The following is a 14,591-nucleotide window of genomic DNA, read 5'->3' on the forward strand; positions in this document are numbered from 1 at the left end:
GGCTCGGGGAATAAGTGACCGATGGTCATCTGATAATGGGTCACTTTGACCGGCGTCGAGGACCGAACGGCGACTTCTGATAGGACATGTTGGACGGAAAAGTCATGTGCCGCCGCAGTTGATTAGAGGAAACACATACTGTTTGTTGTCAGGCCAGCTGCTGCATATCCCCGTCGTGCAGGGTCTTTCGTAGTGTATGCGTATACCGTGTCCGATGCGTGCCTGGGAGTTTGGACTGACTTAATGGAGATGGATGGATGGATGGTGAAGAAGAGCTGTGCCTGTTCCGCCCTACGCAGTGCAGAATGCACAGTCTCACAGTCTCATAGTGCTGCAGTGGCACTGTTGGGAGCTTCCCCGACGCAATGGAGCGGAAGGAGCCGATCAAGCGAAAGAAGACCCATAATTCGACTACTGGTCGATAACGATTACACTTGCACCACCTGTTGGCTGGGCACGCAGTGGCCGCCGAACGGCACCTGGCTTCAGGCACAAGGTGCCAGTACACGGCACGGGCCCCACTGTCGGCGCTGGGAATGATGATGAAATCACTTTGGTTATTCCTTCCCTCACAGTATCTGTACAATGGAGGGGCCCCCGGACCTGTGACAGCTAAACTCCGAAGCAGAGCACCGACACATCCTGTCCCTCCCATCCATCCCATCCCGCCTTTGCCTGCTGCTTCACTCTTGCTCAACCCTATGGCCGCTATCTTGTGGGATCAGAGCTCCTACCTCGAATAGCTCACCACTCACGGATCGGCAACATGTCGTACGTCGCGCCCATCCACAGGCCAAGCAGCATACGGCAGGCCTTGAGCATACGCCTGTCGGAGGACGACGACACCGAGAGCTTGCTGGTAGCGTAAGTTCGCCGCCCTCTCCACTGCCATGCCCCTCCATTGATCCGACCCGGCCGCCCATACGCTTCGCAATGCCCTCATGCCTCCATGATGCAATGGGCCCTGCTTTCTGACACCCTCCAAGAAGATCCAACAGACTCGAAGTATGGCGCGTCACGCCCACCGACATGTACATGCTCGGCTCGGCCGCAGTCTACGGCACCATCCTTTTCCTCCAGCGCCTGCGGCCCAAGGACACCAAGGCCGACCTGCTGTTTGTCGGTACCGATCGATTCCAATACTTCACGGCGAGATGGGATCCCGCAACCCAGAGACTGCAAACCGAGCAGGTCATCGAGGATGCCGCCGAACCTCACATGCGCGACGCCCAGAGTCAGGATAGGTGCCTGGTAGACCCAACAGGCAAGTTCATGGCCATGCATCTATGGGAGGGCGTCTTGAACGTCATGCGCCTGGGAACGCGCAAGGGAACATTTACTCGCCTCGACGACTCATGGGAGCGGGTTCGCCTGTCAGAGCTTTTCGTCAAGGCCAGCACGTTCGTGCCCACCGAGACCGGCCACCCAACGGTTGCCTACTTATACCAGTCCCAGATCGAGAAGGAAGATGCACACCTCGCCATATACAGGCTCATGAGCGATGACAAGAACACAACCGTGTCAAGGTTCGACCCCAGCAGGGATCGGGAGTTCGAGCTGGAGATAAAGGACCCATATGCGCGCATCGTCATACCCGTGCCCATCGTGGAGGACGAGGTCAAGCGTTACCACAAGAGAGACACCACAGGGGCGAAAGCCCAGCTGGGTGGCTTGATTGTTGTCGGAGAGACGTTGTTGGTCTACGTCGACACTCTGACACGTACCGTCGTCGAGAGCGGGCTCAACAGCCCTGCCATCTTCGTCGCGTGGGCCGCCTACGACGACACGAATTACTTCCTCTCTGACGACTATGGAAACCTTCATCTCCTGACGATTGAAACCGAGGGTGTCGTCGTCACAAACCTCTCCCTGAGACTATTAGGCGTGACCTCTCGCGCATCTTGCTTGGTGCATATGGGAAATGGCTTGCTTTTCCTAGGCTCTCATTACGGCGATTCCCAGCTTCTCCAGATCAACATGGAGAGTCTGAAAACGAGGCTCGTCCAAACCATTCCCAGCATTGCCCCTATCCTCGACTTTTCCATAATGGACCTGGGAAACGCCGGGGATAGCCAGGTCGGCAATGCTTTCTCCTCGGGCCAGGCCCGCATCGTCGCCGGCTGCGGCGTTCATCAAAACGGCAGTCTACGGAGCATTCGAAGCAGTGTAGGTCTCGAAGATATTGGCGTTCTTGAGGACTTGCAGGACGTCCGCGGGCTGTTCAGTCTCCGATCGCATGGTTCACCCAAGGTTGACACTCTTGTTGTTTCCTTCATCACCGAGACCCGAATCTTCAGCTTTGATCCAGAAGGGGGCATCGAGGAGGTGTTTGAATTTCAAGGGCTTGCCTTGGACAGGCCAACGCTGGTTGCGACAACCCTTCCCGACGGCCGCCTGTTGCAGGTCACATCCACCACCGTGACGCTTCTTGAATCCGAGAGGGGCATCACTTTGAATACGTGGGCAGTACCGGATGGTAAGGCTATCGTCAATGCGTCGGCCAATAATAAGTGGGTGCTGTTGTCTATCAACGGCACGACCCTGGTGTCTCTGAACCTGTTGAACAATCTGTCGGCTCAAGAGCAAGTCTTGGGTCGCGACATTGGAGGTCATGAGGATCAGATCTCCTGCATCCACGCTGCTAGTGATCTCGACGACGTTGGCGTAGTCGGTTTTTGGGCGACTGGTTCGGTATCCATCATCGACCTCCGCACACTCGATGCCCTCCACGGGGAGACCATCAAGCAAACCGACGACAGCGTGTCTGTTCCAAGGGACCTGGCCCTAGTACAACTTCACCCGCCACACCTTCTGGGCCCTACACTCTTTGTAGCCATGGAAGATGGACAGGTGGTGTCGTTCAACGTTTCAAAGCAGGACTTCTCCTTGTCTAGCCGAAAGAGCGTCACACTGGGTAGCCAACAGGCCGGTCTCCACGTTCTTCCCAGGCCAGGCGGCGAGGGCATCAGCAATATCTTCGCCACCACCGAGCACTCCAGCCTCATCTACAGCTCAGAGGGACGCATCATCTATTCGGCAGCCACCGCCGAAGACGTTACGTACATCGCGCCTTTTGACTCGGAAGCTTTTCCCGACGCCATCTTCCTTGCCACAGACCAAAACATCCGGATTGCCCACATCGACGCCGAAAGGAGAACCCATGTCAATCCATTGCCGCTGCGCGAGACGGTTCGCAGGGTGGCGTACTCGCCGGCGTTGCGGGCTTTCGGCATCGGAACCATTAGCCGGGAACTCGTCAATAATGAAGAAGTAGTCACCAGCTCGTTCCGGCTTGTCGACGAGATCGTACTTGGAGTTGTTGGAAAACCGTTCCACCTCGACGGTTCGACGTCAACAGAGATGGTTGAGAGCGTCATCAGAGCAGAACTGCCGGACAGCATGGGCCAGCCCGCCGAGAGATTCATCATTGGTACGAGCTACTTGGCCGATCCGGAAATGGATGAGAACAGCGACGTTAGAGGACGCATTCTCGTCCTCGGCGTGGATTCCGATAAGAACCCTTACCTGATTGTGAGCCACGAGCTGAAAGGCGCCTGCCGGAGCCTTGGTATCATGGGCGAGAAGCTTGTCGCCGGCCTGAGCAAGACGGTGGTGGTATATGAGTATGCTGAGGAGTCGAGCACTTCAGGCGCACTGCGCAAGCTGGCCACATTCCGGCCTTCGACGTTTCCAGTTGACATTGACGTCAACGGAAACATGATTGGCATCGCTGATTTGATGCAATCAATGACTTTGGTTGAGTTTATCCCAGCCCAAGATGGAAACAAGGCCAAGCTTGTGGAGCGGGCCCGTCACTTCCAGTACATCTGGGCCACCTCGGTGTGCCACCTAGAAGGGCACTCGTGGCTGGAAGCGGATGCGCAGGGCAACCTGATGGTGCTGCGGAGGAATCCCGACGCGCCGACAGAGCATGACCAGAAGCAGATGGAGGTAACGAGCGAGTTCCACCTTGGTGAACAAGTCAACAAAATCCGGCCACTCGACATCACGCCCAACGAGAACGACCCCATCGTACCTAAGGCGTTCCTCGCGACGGTAAGACGATTCCAACGTACGATACTGCGTGCAAGTAAGGAACTAACAGCTCATAGGTTGAGGGGTCGCTTTATGTATTTGCGGACATCAAGTCGGAATACCAAAGTCTCTTGCTTCAATTCCAGGAGAGACTGGCGGATGTGGTCAAAACCCTGGGACAGGCAGGCGGCGACTCTACTTCGGGCCTGTCCTTCATGGCGTGGCGAGGCTTCAGAAATGCCAAACGGGCCGCGGACGGGCCTTTCCGGTTCGTCGACGGCGAGTTGATTGAGCGCTTCTTGGACTTGGACGAGGCAAAACAAGAGGCCGTCGTTCAGGGTCTTGGTCCAACAGTCGAAAACATGCGGAACCTGGTCGAGGAGCTGAAGCGCATGCATTAAAGCATTACATGTATATGACGGGATATTTTGAGAGGGGGAGTTTGGCGGGAACGGGGCGAGCATTGGTGAAGACCCCCGACAGAGTAGATACTGTAATTCTGGGTATTAGGTTCGCAAAAGGCTACAATTGACTTACGGTAGAAGAACTACAGATGAGTCAATTGGGCCCTGCAACCCCGGTGCATAAGTCAATGGATGATGGCCAAGTTGCGAATGCCAGAATTTGCCGCCGGGATGCGTTGCGTTAATGGGGGGCTTGCAGATATCCACAGTAACGCTGTCATCACTCGTGCCACTCCGGAAAGGGCCGGGTCCCAGCTGTCTCCACCAGCCAATCAAGGGCCGCCAATTTCAGAAACGTTATGCCTGAGGCCATAGGTCAGAAAGCTTTCCGGCAATCCCAATCCTCAAACCACGAGCATCACGAAAAAAGACGCTCTCCTAACCCCCCAAACGTCATCCCTCCCCCAATTGCATCTCGCAACAAGCAGCTTTCGCCGCAAACCGCCTCCTCTCCGCTCTTCCTCCTCCCCGGATATCACGAGATGGCGCCCCTCGCACACGCATCCCGCACCTGCCTGCGGCAGCTGGCGCGAAGCAGCCCTTCCGCGACGACGGCTGCGCGCGCCCTCAGCACCTCGGCCGCCCGAAACGACACGACGGCCTCGAGCTACTCTAGCCCCTTCAAGGGCGCCCAGGCTGGCAACAAGATCCCCGACTTCAGCAAGTACATGAGCAAGGGTTCCGCCAGCAACAACCAGCTCTTCGGATACTTCATGGTCGGCACCATGGGCGCCATCACCGCCGCCGGTGCCAAGTCTACTGTCCAGGGTAGGGAAGCCCTTCCGTTGCCCCGAGAACCGGCATCCGAGAAGCAAAAGACGACGAGAGATGCATTGGGGAAGAGCACAGCTATGTTGGAAATTGTAGGCTGACGGATTGTGCCGTATTGCAGAGTTCCTCGTCAACATGTCCGCCTCAGCCGACGTCTTGGCCATGGCCAAGGTCGAGGTCGACCTCTCCACCATCCCCGAGGGCAAGAACGTGAGTAGCCTGACAACAGTAGTCCCGAACGGCTTTGGCCTTGCGGAACGGCTATACTGACATCTGCGGACAACAGGTTATCATCAAGTGGAGAGGCAAGCCCGTCTTCATCCGCCACCGCACCCAGGCCGAGATCGACGAGGCCAACAAGGTCTCCGTTTCCTCCCTCCGTGACCCCCAGGCCGACGAGGACCGTGTCAAGACCCCCGAGTGGCTCATCATGCTGGGTACGTTTTCTCAGTTTTACCTTTCTCGGTGACAATCCCAACAATGACCGATGTGTGTGCCGGGCTGTTGGAGGAGGTGGCGCGCCCCAGTCGATCAGCCACGGCCTCTTGGCATCTGCATTTTGGACTTTGTCACTGACGTGACGAGCCACCTGCTGACCTGAGTTTCTCTCTAGGTGTCTGCACGCACTTGGGTTGTGTTCCCATCGGCGAGGCCGGCGACTTCGGCGGTTGGTTCTGCCCCTGCCACGGATCCCACTACGACATTTCCGGCCGCATCAGAAAAGGACCTGCTCCCCTCAACCTCGAGATCCCCGAATACGACTTCCCTGAGGATGGCAAGCTGGTCATTGGTTAAGCAGTATCTCTGTAAGAATATAAAGACGCAACGCGGGGGAAGGGAGAATAGTGAGGAATCGAGGATGGGAAGAGCAAGGCCCGGGTCCCCCTTCGAGGAGACGCTGGCGTTGATGGCAACAACAACGAACTACTAGAACACTTTTTTTATTCTTTGCATCGGGAACGACGAGCCGTGGGTGCCGGCTTTGGGTCCCCCGTCCCAAAGAGAGAAAGAGGTCAATTTTCTTTTTGTTTTCTTAGACGTGTCCCACCGGGCAATGATGCCAATGTACAAAAGTCACACGAGCGTCCAGGAACAATGAGTAGCCTCGCCACTTGCTAATAGCCAACCGTCGGCCTGGGTTTGTGATCTTCGCGCGGCGAGTGATGATGGACTGATGACAGCATACAGACAAACCTGGGACGGATGTTTCCAACCAGCCCTTTTTTTGGTTCTTTTTTTTTTTTTTTGGCAAGAATGGGAAGCGTACATGTGACGGCATCTGACGATGCTCAAACGGAGGCGACGGGCCTCGGTACCGGGCTTTTCGAACACCGGCCAGGGTCCGAGCTTGGGTACGGAAGCCGCCAGAGGTCGAGGCTTTTCGGCCAACTCTTGTAGGCAAGGCCGCCACGTTCCCCAAGGCGCGGGACTTGACCGACTTGTTCGGGTCGATCAGACTGGGCCCCGCGGCCATGCGACAGCAGGCTTCGACGCTCAGATGGGCACACGCGCCACACTTTTGAATTCTCTCCGATCCCATTGACTTGTCGGCGCATTGCCTGACAGGTGTGACGCGTTGGTGTTTGGGACGGCGGTCTCAGTGGCATGGGGGGCATGAAGCGGGACAACAGTGTTGGAGAAACGGGGGACCATCTTGATGGGGACCAATTGAGTGCTGGAGAAGACGTCCGAGAGGACGGATGAGGTAGGTGAGAGAGGAGACGGACCGGAGGAGTGGAGGGAGAGGTATATGGAGGAGGCTAGGGAGTTGAGAGGGTATCAATCGCCCCGACGACAGCGAGGGCATTTGTCCTGTTATGAGGCGCGTCTAGAGTGTGGAAACAGACAGACTCACCCCGTCCGCTGTCTTTTACCCATGGCAAGTTCTCGACTCACCACCAGCGCCCCCCCCTTGGAGTTCATGAACGGGATGTGCGAGTTGCTGTCGACGATGATTGTATCCAAACCCTGTGTTCTCGGCAAAAGAGATGGGCATTATCGCCGCAGATAATGAGATGACACTCGGAGCATGCATGAACCAGGCAGAACCGTCCAAACTGGTCTACAACATGGCTATTGCTGTAGATCTAGACACGCATTCCGCCCGCGGAAACAAGCAACAGATGGGACGGCAGATATTTCAGAGCTCCGCCTTGTCGCAGAGAGTATGGATACAGCACCTAAACAGCAGAAGCACTAGCACCAAACACCTACAGCAACACCAAACACCACAACGTCGACATCGCCAGTGGCTACGGCGGGGACCGGGGTCTGTTACCTCCCAGACCCTTGTCTTCCCCTACTCCACACGCAAGAAAAACGGAACCAAGCGAACCAATAACATCCTCCAAAGGGGCGGCTGGGGGGGCGGCTCGGGGGATGGATGAGACGCTGTTCCGCGACAAGTGCCGTCTGATTTGCGTGATCCTCAAACTCTGCTGAACTTCAGTGTCCCTTTCTTTGCGTCAGTGACAGGGGGCCGGAGAACAATCACATCACGGCTGATGATCTGAGTGATGAGGCTCCTTTCTGAGTTTGATATTGGGCGGGCATGGCGGCTGTCAGTGCCGAGAGGAAACACATTGGAGCTTGTCGAGTGGTGATGAATTGGAGAAGTGAGAACGAGAGACCATGAGACGGTTCCAAGTCCCTCGGGTCTGAGACGTCGAAAGGCTATGACGACTCGGCTCTCGAGATGTTTTTCTGAACATTCCGGCAAACGCGAATGCTAGCCAACGAAGCTGCTCCACCGCATCCGTCTCATCGATCGAGCTCCGATTATTCTTATCTCACCCTGCCCTGCTATCCCCTCGACGGTCCCGTCATCCTCACCCGGACCAGCTGCCGAAACGAGGGGGCTTCGACCAGACCAGACAGGCTCGAGCCGCGCTCTCCAGCCAACGGGACGGGATGAACTCTTGGCTCGCACCGCATCGCGTACCGACTCCTCCTGTCCATGTGGGCTCCCACGTCCGGAGGACAGTCCAGCCGGATGTCCCTGATTCCACTCCTCTCAGGGGGGCAACGGGCTCCATTTCTGGCTCTACGTGGCTGCCAAGCCGCTTCGAGAGCCGGTGCAAGCAGCGGATATCCTGATGGTCACCGGGCTGGCCTTTCCCAAGCAAGTTGCTCAGGGGAGGATTCTGTCCGTCCATGTCGCGGCTGTGAGACGAATCCAACATGCCAGCCGGCTCTGACACCAGCCCCTCGTCTCTCTCCTGGCCGATGGATGCTGTGTCAAGTCGCAGTTAGGTCGTATATAAGTCGTCGTCTTCTTCGGTTTTAGTTCTGAGGAGGAAACTGTTCCTACTTCTCATCAAGCACTTCCGTCGACCACAGCCTTTCTCCTTCGTTCAGTTCCTGGGAACTCCCTTTCATTTTGTATTCCTATCTTTGTTTCATTCTCTAAATCAGATCCTTTTAGGCTGGTCCTTCTTTTTATACAATATTGTTTCTACTGTATTATTCACATAACGACGTTTTGACAGAATAAACAGACCTCGTCCCCAATATCTCCCACAATGAAATTCCAAACCCCCACCGTTCTCGCGGCCCTCGTCGCCCTCGCCGCCGCCGAGGTGCCCCAGGAACACTCGCACGAGAAGTACCTCCGGGCCGTCAACGCCCTGCTGAAGCAGGACAACCCCAACAATATCGTCGACGCCGTCTTCGGCCTGCTCGGCAACGCCGCCGCCGCCGACGGCGCGGGCGACGTGACGAACCTCGACTGCTTGCACCAGGTGACGGCCGACTCGGCCTTCAGCGCCGCCAAGGCCGCCGGCGACGTCGACGGCATGGCCAGCGCCCTTGTCTTCCGCGCCGTCGAGCGCAACACGGGCGCCGTCGGCCTCAAGAGCGTGCTGTGCGATGAGACGGCCGTGAACCCGGAGATCGCGGCCCTGACCCAGCACCAGGACCCGGCGTCGGAGAACGCCGCCGAGGAGAACAAGGCCATCACGCTGGAGCTGGCGCGGCAGCTCGCAGCCGTCGGGGCCGACCCGCAACTCGCGCTCGACTCGGGCACTTTTGCCCCTGGTGATGTGAGTACCCGGAGGTGTATACTTTCTGTGAGAGCGAGATTGGCTGATACGAAGATAGGTCAACGACGCCACAGGGGCTGGGAACACCTGTGACGATGCTGACGATGCCGAAGGGTGCATCTTCACCCAAGGTCTGCTCGTTCAGGATGCCACTCCCGAGGAGATCGACGCCGCCGTGGCCGAAGGCGCCGGCGGTGCGGGCGGGAATGCCGGGAACGCTGGCGGTGATGCTGCTGCCGACGACGGTGCTGCCGGTAAGCTCTCCAAGGTCACCTTGAGGTTGTATCGCGGGTAACTGGAACTGACGATTCTTCAGCATGCCCTGCCGGCAACGCGACCGAGAGCGCCGCGAACTCGACGAGCGCCACGACCAGACTGCGCGCCAGGGTCCGCCGCAGCACTCCCGTCGCGAGGAGTCCCTTGAGCAAGGCGGTCCTGTCCCAGCGCGGTGCCACGGCCACGGTGCGCCGTCAGAACAACAACGGCACTGCTGACGCCGGTGATGACGCGGACAACGCGGACAACAACGCAGGCAACGACGCCGCCACCGGGACCACCAATAACGTCCAGACCTTCACGGGCGACCTCGGGGGCCCCGCGCCGCCCGTGTCCTCTTCCGCGTCCTCGGACAAGCCGTTCGAGGTCAACGGCGCGACGTTCCTCAACGCGGGCGCGGCGCTGCAGCGGTCGTGCGCGGTGCAGCACAACGCGTGCGCGGACGCGGCCAACTCGGGCGCCGAGGACGTCAGCGTGGCCGACTGCGACGCGCAGGAGGACTCGTGCCTTGCGGCGGCGTCCCTCAAGAAGCTCCGGCGCGCGTCCGGGCTCAACGCGGGCGGGCGGCGGATGCGCATCGCGGCGTCCGGTCTGGTCCGCGGCCGTCAGGCTTTCGACTTTGGCGAGTGCGCGGACCCGAGCATCCAGTTCGCCGAGGGGCTCGACGGGCGGGCGGAGGCGTCGTTCGGCCCCGCGGGCGACTTCGACCACGGGTCGGCGCAGAACATCAACATCATCAGCGGCTTCATCTGCGGCCAGCTGGGGTCGAGGTGCCAGGCGGACGAGGCTGCCGTGGCGGCTTGCGAGCAGGGCCAGGCTGATGCGCAGGGTCTCGAGGGGCAAGAGGCTGCCGATGCGTTCAACTCGGCATTGGGTCTCTGAGGGGGGCGTTGTTGGTGGTACGTGATGGATGTGTAGATGCAGTTTCTTGGTGTTAGTCCGTCAGTTGTTGGGTGTGTAAGATGAGAAGAGGCCAAGTTGGGTGGGCGGGCTGAGGGCCTGGTGGTTGCGGGTCAAATTACTTCATGGCTTGCATGGAACATGAATAACGAAACGAATTTTTGATCCTTTTGTTCCTTTGTTATTTGATGTGAAAGCTGGTTTACGGACGCCAAAAACCCGAGTTGAAGTATTCATCATAGAGTTCGTACTGGAACCGGTTGTGAAATCAAACCTATCTTAAACGAGTGGTTTCCTAGCATAATTTCAAATTTCCTTACCAAAAAAACCGTGCATTTTATATAAACTCCTCTTAGTAACGAGCGAACACTAGAAAACATACAAAATTAATTTAGAAAAAAAAAAGCCCTTCACTTACTGTGGGATCTTTATGCGGCGTCTTCCTGGATCGCAGCTCCAAATCTCATCTCACTCCACATTCCCAAAACAACGCTGGCATCTGAATTTTTTCTCACTCACACACAACCTAACTCACTCACCTACTCACTCCATACTCAAAACCACAACCACACCCTGAGAAGACGGCTTTCTCAAACGGTAGACCTTATCAAGCCATGGCCGAGTTCTCGTACGCCGCCATCGGCGAGCGGGATTTCCGAATCCTCTCGCTGTCACCAGGAAAATCCGATGAGCCCCTCCGCGGCGAGCTCCTGGTCCGCCCCATCGACACCTACATCGACGAGGCCAGTAAACACGAAGGCGAGTTGCCCGAGTCGGCAGACTCGTACGAGGCCGTCTCCTACGTCTGGGGCTCCGACGACAAGCCCCGGCGCATCGCCTCGCCCGCCGGCGCAGAGATCGCCATCACCGAGAACCTCTACCACTGCCTCAGGCGCATTCGCCTCGGCGACCGTCCGCGCCTCGTCTGGGTCGACGCCCTGTGCATCAACCAGTCCGACGACCGGGAGAAGGAGTCGCAGATCATGCTCATGCACGACATCTTCGTCAGCGCCCGCCGCGTGCTCGCCTACCTCGGCGAGGAGGCCGACGGCAGCAAGCGGGCCGTCGAGCTGATCCAGAAGTACTGGCGCATCAACATCCCGAACCCCCTCAACGCCGGCGCCCGCGCCTTCGTCGAGAACCTGCTCTCCGAGCCGGTGCCCGACGCACCTGCTGGAAGCGAGGCCGAGCTGCCCCCGCCGGGCGACGAGGAGTGGATGGCCGTGTCGCGCTTCTGGAACCGCCCGTGGTTCCGCCGCGTCTGGGTCGTGCAGGAGTTCATCCTGGCGCGCGACGTTCTGATGATCTGCGGCGACGAGGCGGTGAACTGGGCAAAGCTGTGGCCCGCCACGATCGCGCTCGAGGAGCCCGAGAGCCCGCCCTGGCCGCTCGTCAACACCGCCGGCGAGGAGCTCAAGGGCGCGGCCGACTTGATGGCCAACATGGCACAGAGGCTGCGCTTCTTCCAGCTCGGCTCCATGAGGGGCAACTCGGACGAGCATGGTCACGGAGACGACGACGGACATGAGCACGGGGGTGGATGCTGTGGAGGTCATGGTAGCCACGACCACGGTCACGACCACGACCACGACGAGGAGGAAGAGGACGACAAAGACGCCGAAGATGCCGAGGAGGGCGATGATGATGAAGATGATGGAGAGTGGGAGTCAGAGGACGGAGACGATTCCGGCCGCTCGACAGATCTCCTCAGCCTGCTGCTGTCCTTCCGCGAAGTCGAGGCCACCGACCCGCGGGATCTCTACTTCGCGCTCCTCGGCCTCGCCTCCGATGGCGACAGAGAGGAGTTCCGCCCCGACTACTCGGCCACCTTTGAACAGACCGCCCTCCGCTTCGCACGCACGCTCCTCCACGAGCCCTTCAGCGAGGAGCTGCTCGACCACGCCGGCATCGCCAACAGCCTCAACGGCGCCGACTTCCCCTCCTGGATCCCCGACTTCCGCCGGCCCTGGCGTCGCATGACGGTCGCCGACGCCGCCGAGTCCGAGGCGGCCGGCGAGACGGACTTCGACTTCGGCTTCGACCCCAACGAGGCGGACGACGTGCTCCTCCTCATGGGCGTCAAGGTCGACACCATCTCCCACGCGACAGACCTCCCGCGCCCGGCGCACCTGCACGCCGAGCAGCCGTCCCTCTGGGTAAAACGCGACATGGTGACGCTCTCCAAGCTGCTGGCCGGCATCCCCGGCTTCGAGGACGCGACGTACCCGACGGGCGAGACGGGCGTCGAGGCGGTGCTGCGGACGCTCACGTTCTTCCGCACCGAGGCGGACGAGGCGGACGGGCACGGCGAGGACGGCGAGGGCGACAACGAGGTCCCGATGACAACGCTGAAGCTGGCGTACCGCACCTGCACGGCGGTCGAGGACGACGACCTCGACGGCTCGCGGCCCGAGAGGGAGGCGCTGCGCAGGGAGATCATGCTGTCCGGGTGCACGGCCAAGGAGGCGGGCGAGGCGCTCGAGGCGGCGGCGCAAGTGCTCATCAACCGCGTGTTCCCGATGCGCGCGGCGCTGGACCTCGTGCTGGCCCGGGGCGGGCGGTACGTCGGCATGGTGCCGGAGGGGTGCGAGGCGGGCGACGAGATCTGGGTGCTGAAGGGGTGTAACGCGCCCTTCGTGCTGCGGAGGAGCGCCGAGAGGGAGGGCGCGAGGCGCATCGTCGGCGCGGCCTACGTGCACGGCATCATGAACGGCGAGGCCGTCGAGGAGGGCGTCGAGTTCGAGCCCGTGTCGATTCACTGAGGGAGAGGGGGGTTCCCTGATGTTCACTGATCTGATGATGGTGACCGAATTCGTGGTTTGCAAGTTGGCTCGCTTTCGCCCTTTTGATGCTATGACGACAACTAGAATGGAGTAGACAGCCAGCACGCCAACTATAGTTAGCTTGCGCATGAAGAAGCAGAAGAATGCAAAAAGTTATGATTTCTTCCAGTTCACAGAGCTGTCTTACACCGAAGTACCTTGATAGTTCGATCCCTCGGGGCCGGCGTGCAATGAACCGGCGGCCGGGACGGCGCGGGCTGGTGGTGGGTCTGCCGGCCCGCTAGCGCTGCCGGCGCAACAGGGCGTGTGGCTGGTCTGTGAGCGTCATAGATGATCACCGGCATCATCATCATCAGAAGACGCCCTGTTGCGTGTGGAGGAAATCACCTTTGTCCTGGGACCGTTAGGTTAGAATTAACACTTTCTTTCATGACCTTCGACCCTGCTTTATACACCACCAAAACACTTCATTTTAACCCGTCAATCCTCGACATATTCCAACTTCATCATGCCTTCTTCCAAGGGAAAGCCTACCGACCCCGAGCTGAGAGAGGAGCTTAAAGAGGGTGGGTTTCCTCTCCTTCAAACCTAACTGGGAATGATGCTGAAGACCAAGCTACAGAAATCAAACAAGAGCCCAACAAGTCCGGCGGCGGCGAGGGACAATGGGCGGCATGGAAAGTGAGTCGCAGCCCACGGTTCCCGGATTGTCATTTACGGAGCGGCTTTTGCCTTTTCAGATGCATACACTCTTGGAAACCCCCGCTAACGATGACTTCCACAGGGATCAAAGCTGGCCAAGGAGTACGAGAAGCAGGGCGGCGGCTACGAGAACGAGGCCGGGTCCAAGAACGAGCCGGAGAAGGGCGAGCCCCAGAAGAAGAGCGAGAGCAAGAAGGCATCCGAGACGAGAGAATAGTTAGTTGGTCCGGAAACAGTGAATATTAAAAGAGCACATTGTTGATTGTCCTGCAAAGCCACGTCGGTAGGCTGTTGTTGATCCAGTGACCGGCCCGGCGGGAAAGTCGACCACAGAGAGGATGACACGGGCGGGCGGCAACTGTGCCGCACTTCCGTCACCCATGCAGGGGACCTACCCAAGATAGGACTGCATCTTACATCGTACACCGTGGTTGGGGTTTCCCAATCTCACTGATGTTAAACTCGACGACGCAAGCGGGCAAGATCAGATCAGAAAAGGCTTGGCAAAATAGGCGGGAAAATGCAGCATCCCACCACGGAAGACGTCACGGAGCATCACTCCCCAGAGGAAGAAGACGAAGACGACTGCTGGACCCCGCTCCAACGCGCCTCCCTCGCCG

At 58.7% G+C, this 14,591-nt stretch overlaps 5 protein-coding genes across 5 annotated transcripts; all 5 read left to right on the top strand.

Annotated features, from left to right (window-relative positions):
- Positions 1 to 766: 766 nt before the first annotated feature.
- Positions 767 to 4,436, top strand: CH63R_13643 (CPSF A subunit region; the record flags this gene model as incomplete). The annotated part of the gene is made up of 3 exons (XM_018308617.1): positions 767 to 864; positions 987 to 4,056; positions 4,113 to 4,436. The coding sequence occupies 3 exons, from the start codon at positions 767 to 769 to the stop codon at positions 4,434 to 4,436; spliced, it is 3,492 nt and encodes a 1,163-aa protein (XP_018150935.1).
- Positions 4,437 to 4,981: 545 nt separating this feature from the next.
- On the top strand, positions 4,982 to 6,065 carry CH63R_13644 (Cytochrome b-c1 complex subunit Rieske, mitochondrial; the record flags this gene model as incomplete). The annotated part of the gene is made up of 4 exons (XM_018308618.1): positions 4,982 to 5,267; positions 5,392 to 5,480; positions 5,557 to 5,707; positions 5,884 to 6,065. 4 exons carry the CDS (start codon positions 4,982 to 4,984, stop codon positions 6,063 to 6,065), a joined length of 708 nt encoding a protein of 235 aa, XP_018150936.1.
- A 2,726-nt stretch (positions 6,066 to 8,791) lies between these two features.
- CH63R_13645 (Ribosomal protein s17) lies at positions 8,792 to 10,468 on the top strand (the record flags this gene model as incomplete). The annotated part of the gene is made up of 3 exons (XM_018308619.1): positions 8,792 to 9,310; positions 9,369 to 9,564; positions 9,627 to 10,468. The coding sequence occupies 3 exons, from the start codon at positions 8,792 to 8,794 to the stop codon at positions 10,466 to 10,468; spliced, it is 1,557 nt and encodes a 518-aa protein (XP_018150937.1).
- Positions 10,469 to 11,100: 632 nt separating this feature from the next.
- CH63R_13646 (Ankyrin and HET domain-containing protein) lies at positions 11,101 to 13,248 on the top strand (the record flags this gene model as incomplete). Its single annotated transcript, XM_018308620.1, has 1 exon — positions 11,101 to 13,248. One exon carries the CDS (start codon positions 11,101 to 11,103, stop codon positions 13,246 to 13,248), a length of 2,148 nt encoding a protein of 715 aa, XP_018150938.1.
- A 529-nt stretch (positions 13,249 to 13,777) lies between these two features.
- CH63R_13647 (uncharacterized protein) lies at positions 13,778 to 14,188 on the top strand (the record flags this gene model as incomplete). Its single annotated transcript, XM_018308621.1, has 3 exons — positions 13,778 to 13,835; positions 13,892 to 13,950; positions 14,054 to 14,188. 3 exons carry the CDS (start codon positions 13,778 to 13,780, stop codon positions 14,186 to 14,188), a joined length of 252 nt encoding a protein of 83 aa, XP_018150939.1.
- Between the last annotated feature and the right edge of the window lie 403 nt (positions 14,189 to 14,591).

Source organism: Colletotrichum higginsianum, chromosome 10 (genome assembly GCF_001672515.1).
Source record: "Colletotrichum higginsianum IMI 349063 chromosome 10, whole genome shotgun sequence".
Lineage (NCBI taxonomy): Eukaryota > Fungi > Ascomycota > Sordariomycetes > Glomerellales > Glomerellaceae > Colletotrichum > Colletotrichum higginsianum.